The 9953-nt window shown below is 39.3% G+C and overlaps 1 protein-coding gene across 3 annotated transcripts in view; it reads right to left on the bottom strand.

The window, feature by feature from the left end:
• Positions 1-287: 287 nt before the first annotated feature.
• Positions 288-9953, bottom strand: part of LOC131880369 (uncharacterized) — a gene marked incomplete at its 3' end in the record, with an annotated part of 19957 nt that continues 10291 nt past the window's right edge. For 2 of the 3 annotated variants that reach the window (XM_059226985.1, XM_059226986.1), the window contains 8 exon segments: positions 288-563; positions 639-764; positions 839-1050; positions 1125-1223; positions 1490-1639; positions 2272-2469; positions 2547-2675; positions 6089-6568. In XM_059226985.1, the coding sequence (XP_059082968.1) occupies positions 288-563; positions 639-764; positions 839-1050; positions 1125-1223; positions 1490-1639; positions 2272-2469; positions 2547-2675; positions 6089-6196 (1298 nt within the window). 3 annotated transcript variants of the gene reach the window in all.

The raw sequence follows: 9953 nt of genomic DNA, 5'->3' as shown, positions 1-9953 counted from the left end.
GACCCTTGTCCTTTGTCGCCTTGATAAAGGTTATGTGCTGGCCATTCACGTGTGAAATTGACGATTTCATCGCCTGATTTTGTTATGATTTCCAAATTTGTGAACGAGGCATAACGTCTAAAAGTGACAAGGTGCCATGGTCGTAGAATTTCAAACTCATTTGCAATCTATTACACTGAGAAAAGGCGGCCAACTTGAAATAACTTTTTGGGAGCAACCCCTACAAACAAAGCAGTCTCGGGAAGAAGTGTCAAGCTGGATTTCATCGATAAGTTACTTCCTTATACCTGTCATCGGCGAGATTGAGCTTGTCATCCATGGATCTGGCCAGGAGATAATCGGAAGCCGATCTCCTTCCATAGGATTGGAGGTGACTGATGCGGAACGCCATGTCATCCGCTTGGGAATCGTTCAGATTGTTCGGAAGCGCCTCACGTTCCATCAACTTCTTACTAGGACCTAAACGTTGGGATCCATTTGTACCCAATGGGCGGCGTTTGATGAAGTGACCATTAGTGATGATTTCATTGGGTTGAATCGGGCGGACTGTCAAGTTTCTAAAACTGATTTTTTTTTCATCAAAATTGTAAGTAACAGGTCTAAGATACGAGTCTATAAAGCGATAAGTCTGTAATCACCTTTCAGAACGACCATCCACTTGGGATTGCTTGTGAACATTCTCGATTTCGACGCTTGGTGGAGACATTTGAGAAATCTCATGGTCCAAATAGCTTCGAGGGATGCCGTCGATATCGTTCTTGAGCCTGTAAATTAAACGAAAGCCCGTCAAATTATGGCTCATTCCTGAGGGGAGAAGACGTTACAGTCTATTTCTCACCTTCTGGTGTCCTCCGTGTACTTTTGCAGCCCTTCCATGCTTTTGAATGGATAGCTATTGCTCTCCGAAGTGGTAAATCGTCCACTATCTCGGAAAGAATTGGCCATGGCAAAGGCCTCATGGCTGCTCAAAACCACGCTTGGAGTCTTCAAAAGTTTCACGATCGTGGTGTGTTGTCGCTCCAGAGCAACTTGTAGGGGAGTGAAGCCTTGCTGCAAGACCGATTGTTCGACAGTTAGCAACAATTCTTCAGCTCTATGGCTGTTCGTTCTAAAGGTGGATTTACCCTGTTTGGAATGGATTGGTCCGCTCCCCATAAAAGAATCTTCTTCACAATGGCTTTTCGGTCGAGTGCGCTCGCAATGTGAAGTGGAGTATCTCCATTCTAGAGGAACAAGCCACTAATAAGATGAATTTCTTCAGTACTTCAGTATTGATGAAACAAGTGCACATTGGTTTGTGACAAAATTTGGTAACCAAAATAACGAAAACATTCACTCGAGGGGAAAGTTTAGATTCATACATAGTTCGGAGAGACGATGAGGCGGAACACCGATCATTAACATTTTTAGCCTGAAAGTCCGCTTTCGTGGCCTTCAGAGTTGAATGGCTAATTGAATAATGATTCGGGGGGGATGTGGTCATATTTACCGCATTTTGTAAGTTTAAATGGTAAATGCCTTGCAAATGATCGGGAACCTCTCGAGCTCCGAAATCTCGTTTCAGTTCAATGGAAAGGAGTAATGGAATGATGTCGAGATGTCCATATCGAGTGGCCGTATGAATAGGAGCATCGCCATACTAAAATTGGAAGAACGATAAGCACATTTTGACCCGTTTTTGTGTATTGATTAATGTATTCAAGCACTAGACAGAAGTTATTTCACACGCGATTTTACCTCAGGTCTGGCAAGAAAGATTGATTAAACAATGTATACTTCAGATAAGAGTCAAAATACGATTCAAACTTTTTTTTAGGATTAACATTTTCGACATACCCATGACAACCAAGTGTGACATAGTTGCTTTAGGGTTGTTAAAGGAGTATTTTGTACTGGAATAACTATTTCAAAATTGGAATTCCATCTTGTCATGCTTCCTGCAGGATTCAGTTTTGAGATGTAGAGTAGTAATGCATAAACCTTTTGCGAACCGAGATTTCCAAAGGAAAGAAGGGCCCTTTTCAGCAGTTTTGCCAACCAACAATCGCACTACGAGACCTTTTTAACCTATTTGAAAGTTTACTTTAGAAAATGCCAAATGGCCTACCAGAAAAATAGGCTTTTTAATGGTGCATGGTTAACAAATTTGATTGTTAGCTTAAGGAACCTTCGAGGTTCATAATAATGCTTTCAAACTTTCAAGTGGTGGTGAAGTCAAAGAAGGGATCAAATACGAATGTCAAACAAGTCCACGTGGTTAATCCACTTTACCTCGTTTTCAATGGAAACCATACTTCCGAAGAAAAGCAAGCATCGCACGGTATGGAAGTGGCCTTCTTGGCATGCATAGTGGAGTGGAAGAAACGACTTTTCGTCCAAGGTATTGGGATTAGCACCTGCCCGCAGAAGGAGTTCAGTCATCCGAAGGAATCCCTTTTGCGCGGATTGGTGCAAAACCGTTTGGCTGTACTGCAATAAATCAAAGCATAATTTCATTGGTAGCTTCACAGGTCATAAAGATCGAGGTGCTGAATGCGCTTAGTTACGGGTTGGTACTCTTCGGCCACATCTGCTCCGTGGTGTAAACATCGGACGGCGATTTCCAAGTCGTTGTCGATGACCGCCTTGAAAAAGATCTGTTGGAGTCGGATGCGTCGCCAAGTATCGTTGCTGTCCTGCAATGATTTTTTCAAGTGTAACCAAGATAATACCCGCCATTAAGGTACACAAATTTGGCCTTATGAGGGTGAATTGCACTTCTAAGACACGCTAACTTTCTACCGTTCCTTTTCTTAGGAGACTCGGTTTTTTTGTCACTTTTAAAGAAGTCCCGACAGGGTGTGTCAAATTGGAATTTATGCCACGTCATCTTGTGTACCAGTCTCAATCCTTTATAGAATGACTTGGGACTGTCCATAAAAACTTTCATGTGTAACAAGGCTACAGATATGAAAAACACCCGTTCGCTTGTAGCAATTCCAGTTTAATTATCGCATACTATAGGGGCTGCGAGGTAAGAGTTGAACAAACTCTAGCGGCCCAAAACTGGAAACGTAGAGTTAGCAAGAAGTAATCATGACTGTCTCTAGTTCATTCAAAACTTTGGAAATCATTTGAAGACAAATACAAACAAAAGGTATTGTTTCTTTTCTTATGAATGATCTGAGGTTATGTGAGATGGTGAAATAAGAGTGATGAGTAGACTTTTTTAATTTTTAGTTCAAATATCTTGTCATTTCGGAGTAATTTAAAACATTCAGGTGTTTTTTGACCAAATTTCCCAGAAAATTACAGCTTTGGTTTCAAATAATCCTAAATTGGTTATTGCACCAAGGAACATTAATAATATACTTTAATTCTTCAAGGAGTCATTTGCTATGTACCTTTTTGCTTAGGATATTCAGCCCTGCCTTCAGTGCTACAATTCTTTGTTGCAATCCTGATCTGAACTCGTCAATGAACTAGAACTACATCAATAATTGCTAATTTAGCATTATTGCCCTTTGTTCTTCTTCCACGTTTCACTTCTTCTGATCATTCTTCTCCTGTCCGTCCTGCGAGGCAGACCATTTCCAAACCACCAGAAATATGTCTTCGACAATTGAAAAATTAATCATAAAAAGTCTTGGACAGAGTCTCAATTTTCACATCTACTTTTGAAATTTCTGAGTGAAAGAACGAAATGAGCAATTTATAATATCTGTGAATCAAAACCTTAATTTTTTTTACCTACGGACCCTGCTTTCAATATTTTAGCTTTTTTGTAGTAGATATCATTTCAGTATTTTACATCTTAAAATTGAATACTTTGCAAATCACTAGTGACAAGAGTTTTAATTTAGCAAACAAAAGTGATGCCACTATACAGAAAACTGAATTGATATTTATTCCACGAAATCTAGTCCAATTTTTTAGCCCATACTCTTCATCATCCAACTTTGATGGCATTGTTGTCGCTGCCTATCACACAAAGTTTTCTGGTACCCTACATTTAGTTTTAATAATTCATTTGATCAACTCACTTTCATTGTTGGTTCTATAAAGACACTAGCCAATTCCAAAGTAATCAGTTTTCAAATGTATCAATAAAAAAACGATCTTAGTTTGATGTGGGAATGATAAGTTACATTTTGAGGCTAGCTAATGGTTTCCCAACATGCCACTACTAATGTGATGTCATTAAAAAAGAAAATCAACTCTAGTAACAAACTTCTGTGATTATTTAATTGATGCTATCAGTAATCCACAGATTACTTTTTTCAATTTTGATGTTGCTGAATGTCTCATTCAAGATTGCCAGGATTTCTTGTTTGGTAGCTTGTTCAAGATAAAGCTTACAAAGTTGGAAAACATCACTCTTAACTCATCAACTCCAAATTCAATCTAGTGTATTTAATTATGCTTCTTTACAACGACGCAAGACAAAACGTTTGCAGGGGGTTTACTAACGCTGTCTTTCCTTTTTTTGCTGCGAGATGTCTCATTTTGAAACAAGCAGTCCCTGTGGACTAGAAATAATCGTTAAAATTTCATGGATGTGAAGAGACTCGTTTTTGTACAGTACTACATTGCTTGATATATACATTTTTGCTTCTTTTTGCCGTCATCTTAATCGCTACCGGAAACGTAATCCCCAGTGATTCAAGATGGTAAATCTAAATTTATAATTCATATTGAACTCTTTATTCATTTAACAATCTGAATCAGATATATTTGCCTGATTCCTGAAGAGCGATAAATCTCCCCCTGTAAAACGTGGAACAAACTGAGCTAAATAAAAAGAAGATGAAATTTTGCCCTGATCCAATATGCAACACATCAAGTTTTAGAAAACAGGGCCAAAAATCAGTCAAGACCAGACATCGATTTTAACGAAATGTAAATCTAGAAAGATGTTTTGATATTCCATTACGACTTGATGCATGTATGTATTCAAGAGTCTAGACTTAGTTCGACATTTATCAACTAAATATACGCCCATTTGACGGCTGGCAGGAAATGAGGAGATTCTTTGTCCAAAAAGGATGGTATTTTGAATTTTCTTTAGTCCTCTCTCAGAATAATGAAGATATGAGAAACACGTGACAAGAGTATCTCAGATATTGATTCGTCAAATGAGTGAATTGGTTGGTTGCATGAATCTGTCGTGAGCAGTCACAATTCTCACGCATTTGCAGATTGCTCAATTGTTCTTTGGAAGTGTGCAAAGCATTTCACATGCAACGGAATTTGTCCCATAGTTTTGGGATAACCTCGCCCTAGTTCAAACATCAGAGAGTCAGAGAAAAGAGGGATTTCTGGAACACTTGTTGATAACCACCTATTACCTGAGAGTGAAATGGAGACAAGTGCAATTTTCCCACTGTGAAATTTCATGCCCTAAACAATATGTGATTCAATGGCAATTTCCTAAACTCACTCACAAGTTCGTTGAAACTGAGCTTCTGGATCTTTCTGAGCAAGGCAATCATGTTAAAATGGGTTTAAACAATGTGTACGTAAGTACAGTACGTAGTTGCTGCAAAGTTCAGATTGAAGGACTTTTGCTTTCAAGTGAAGCTACTCGTAAAAATGAGTTTCCTACGGGACTTTAGCAATGGCTGACGGATTTTGGCCGTTGCCTAAGTAATATTAGCTTGGCATTCTAAAGCAAAGAAAAAGGCATTGCTCGATTTGTCTCTCGTAATATTTCAAATACCGAAAAAAGAGTACACTGAGTGGCATTCGTTACTCGGGTGATTCCACAAAGTGCAATCCACAACTTGTACTGTAAAGTTGGTTGTTTGGTTGATTAGTTGTTTGACTGGCTATTACTGTCAAGCCAGTTTTGTTTATCGGTTCGACTGAGAAAAAAAATAATCTTCCAAAACTGCTTGAATATGCGCCTTAACATTTGAAACATTTGAAAAAAACAATTCTTTGATCCATAAACATATATTTTTGTTCAGGACCAACGCAAATTGACGCTGTCCATGATAAATGTATGAGACTCATGTTTCAACGACAGTTACTTTTTGCAATAATCATTTCTGGTACAAATAACCAAATAATTCTAGCCGAATGCCAAGAATCAAGAATATCTAATTACCATGCTTTGCCGAGAATGATTGGAGTCTCCAACACTATCCACATGTGAGGATGACCAGCTTCTAATCCTGTTTTGTGAGTCCGGATCGCTCACTTTCAAACAATTCATGGTGGACCAATTATCGCCGACACCCGTCGCAATTGAGTCGACAATGGCCACAGAGTTGAAATCATGAAGCTCAACTCACAGCATTCGGTTTTTGGTTGGTCCATCCAACGGATTATTGACCGCTTCCAATCACAGCCACTGAATTCATTCCAGGGGTGTGTAGGTGCGTGAGACGACAAATTCCGTGTAATGACTCTCTAGTCTCTCTCTCATCCACCTAAATTAGTCACTTAGGCCTCGGGTTTTGTCACTTTAAACACAGGATACACTCGTTTTGGTGGCAATTTGCGATTCGTTCCGTAGAGGAAGTTGAACGAGCTACTTCTACATCAGGGACTATTTTGTCACTCTCCGTGTCACGAATTGGAGTATCTAAAAAAAGAGAATAGAACACTTTTTATTGCGGCTTTTTTTCGGCATAGAATGATGGTCCTCTATTCCATTGCTTCAGCTGAGGAAGGGTACTGAGAGCACACAGGTTAAGCTCTGTGAATAGTGTCAAATGCAGGATGTGGATGGAGAGCATGTACCGGGGACTGTTTGTAGTAATAGTTGGAGGGAAGCACTCGATAGGGCTATCTAATTTGGGATTCCATTCCCGGGAATGGTAAGTCCAATTGTGACACATGTGCGAGATGTGCACCATCTCGAACGAGCCCTCTGCACTGGATGTATTAGTGAGATCACATCACAGGAGCATTAGGCACGTGCGATACTGCAATAAATCATCACCATAATTGAAATATTGCTTTGAGAGCACAAAAAAACGCGAGATTGTAACTCTGAATTTCAAATTAGATAACTTCAACAATATTTTCAAATAGCAATCATTTGAGAGAAATGCAGTTATGATTGATAAAAATCATCTTCAAATATTCAATTAAATATTAGAATTTAGTCGACCTGACAAATCTGTGGGAAATTATTTTGATTTAAACCCTTTGATTTTTGCTCCAAAACTAACTCAACCAACATCTTCAATAACACTTTTTTGTTCATCACCATTTCATGGGTGTGATTTCCATATCCCAACGTTTCAGCATGGCAAAGTTTTGTAGCCTTAATGTTTTTTCCATTATTATTAATCCTTGCTCTGGCTTAATATGGAAGCACGTCCTTCAGTGTCAGCCTTTGTGTGATTCACAACGGCTCAAACTCACCTGATATACGCGAATTCCTACGATGATGATTCTCCGAGCTCTAGCATGCTTGATTGACAAATTCAGCACAAATCCAATGTCACCATCTCTTTACATGTACTCTCTAGTAACACTGTGCGTATATGTGCATTTATCTCTATGCCGTATACTGGTAAGTACAATGAAAATCCCCTTCACGTGACTACCGCGAACTCTCAACAAGCACTGCCACACTTGCAACCCGTGAACGTATAATCAACAACGAACCAACCAACCAAGAAGTAACCAAGCAACCCAGCCAACGACGGCTATCCAACCCTCCGTCAGCACCTGCATTTTTCTCCTCTTGAAACAGGGAGGAAGAAAAAAGCCTAATTGTGAAAGAAGTAAAAATTCACTCGGACGAGACCAATCGAGAATCGGAGCACCAACCACCAACTTGGTATAATATCTATGATGAATCTGTAAAACGTGTCAAGGGATTAAAACGAATATCTTGTTGGAAGCTCATGTTTCTCGAACATTAATGCAAGTGCAATGCTTCATTTCGTTGGTTTGGAGCTTGATCGCACGAGCGCCTAACATTTCTGTTTTGACAAGACGAAAGTCCAGCTGAATTGGCAGGGTAAACATTACCTAAAAACCAGTCATAAAGTGGAAGCGAGACGAGGATTTAAGCGAGCCAATGTTCGAACTTTCAACACACTTCAAATTTTACGGTTGAAGAGGTGAAATAAAGCGCTTCCTCTGATCTGTTTATTTTCAAAAATCACTGTAACAATACGTACGTACTCCATACATTAGTCCAGTAAAGGAGTTTTTTTTTATCAATTATGCTTGGCTGCCAAAGGCTTTTGGAAGTAGATGAGAGCGAGTAATTGAAAAGGTCAATAACGAGATGATTTCTCCAAGTGGAATCATGAGCGGTAAAATGAATAACAGCTATATTTGCATTAAGTTTCAATGTCGGTTATGGAGTAAAGTTATATTGCTCAAGGGCGACCACATAATTGAGCCTGAACAAGCACAAAGATTGAATTTGCTTCCAGCGAAATGCTTTGACCTACGAGCATAAGTATGGCCCCAATTTGTCATGTCTTTCTATATCAGGTCACTGATCAAGTCTGCTGAAGCTTGGTAAAGGATGAACAAATTTTAAAAATCATCTTTTCAAATCCCCAAAAACCATAATTGTCTTTTTAAATTCTTCTCCACCCACCTTGTTGAATCTTGATGTTGTTCACCAATACGTCAAAATTGAAAAATGTGCTGTTGGGGCAAACACATTTGATTTTTGTTTTTATAGGTTTATGATGATTCTTTTTATTTGGAACCAGCTTGAATAGTCCTCAAGCCATTGAAAGAGTCTCAAGTTATGAGATATCTATTTCTTAACCAAAATGTGACCTGATTTCTAGCCATAATTACAATTTTATTTTTATTTTTGTGTATCCTGAAGATAATTTAATACATTTAAGAAACAGGAGTGGCCCTAAAATACTACCTCGAGGTACTCCACATGTTGCAAGAACTGTGTTTGCAAGTGCAATTCTACTTCTACTGTACTCCCTGACTCTTATATAGCTGTGTACAAGCCTGCGCATTTAAATGCAACACTTTTTTCTTGTTCTTTATTCTTTCTGGAAAACAAAACCCTTGTAAGTAGAGTGTTTTGAAAAGGTGTTAGAAAATGTTGACCCTTACCTGTTTGCTAATAAGGTAGATACAAAAGAGCTCAAAATATGGAGCAACAAAGAGCAGGAGTTATAGCCTAAACTGCGAGCGGATAACATCTGCCGAGATTGCCAAGACCAAGGACTTTGGCAGGTCCACTGGCTACCTTGTGGATACTCGGTAAGTCCCTAGGGGCTCGAGATGATGATTTCGTTCATGTTGGAAAGGTGCGCCACTATGCTAATATGCAGGTTTGGGCAGTGATCGGCCCCCCATATTCTTGAGGACAAGAGGCTTAATGCCGGCGCCGACACGTATTGCAAGTTGTTAGCTAAGTATGTGTTTCCCTGGGCTCAAATATGGTTATCTTTTGTAACAAGATGGTGCAAGGTGCCACCATGCCAATAAGATGCCATATTTTCTGAAGTTGTACACCTCAGACTTTTTTGACAAACTTTCTAGGCGACCTCACAGCCTAGGCTGGCAAATTTTTAGGTGTTCATTTCTAGACAAAAAACCAGCTCAAGATCGCCACAAATGATGCCTGAAATAGCCCCGAGCCGAGCTTGATCAAGAACAGTTGCTTCAAGTTCCGTACCGGGCTGGAATTGATGATCGCTACTGATGTGGGGCACCATCGAGTGACATGCCTTGCTCTATGTCCTACTCTTTGTTTGCATTCAATTCCATACCCTCGTAATATAACATTAATTGCATTATAAACATTTAAAGAACAATGCAGTTTAACTCTCTTTTATTTCTCGGATTCCATCATTGTTCAATTTGCTGCCTCCAAATATTCGTGGGGCGTATGTAGGCGTTGATCCAGTAGCAGTATTTAAGTCAGACTTGGACAAGTTTTTGACCAAAATTCCATATCAATCTTCTATTCAAGGGTTGTTCAGATCACCCAACTCTAATGCGTGGTCGATCAAATAATATAT

Source organism: Tigriopus californicus, chromosome 5 (genome assembly GCF_007210705.1).
Source record: "Tigriopus californicus strain San Diego chromosome 5, Tcal_SD_v2.1, whole genome shotgun sequence".
Classification (NCBI taxonomy): Eukaryota; Metazoa; Arthropoda; class Copepoda; order Harpacticoida; family Harpacticidae; genus Tigriopus; species Tigriopus californicus.
Note: the sequence above shows the minus strand (reverse complement) of the source record. Positions and strands in the feature narration are given on the sequence as shown.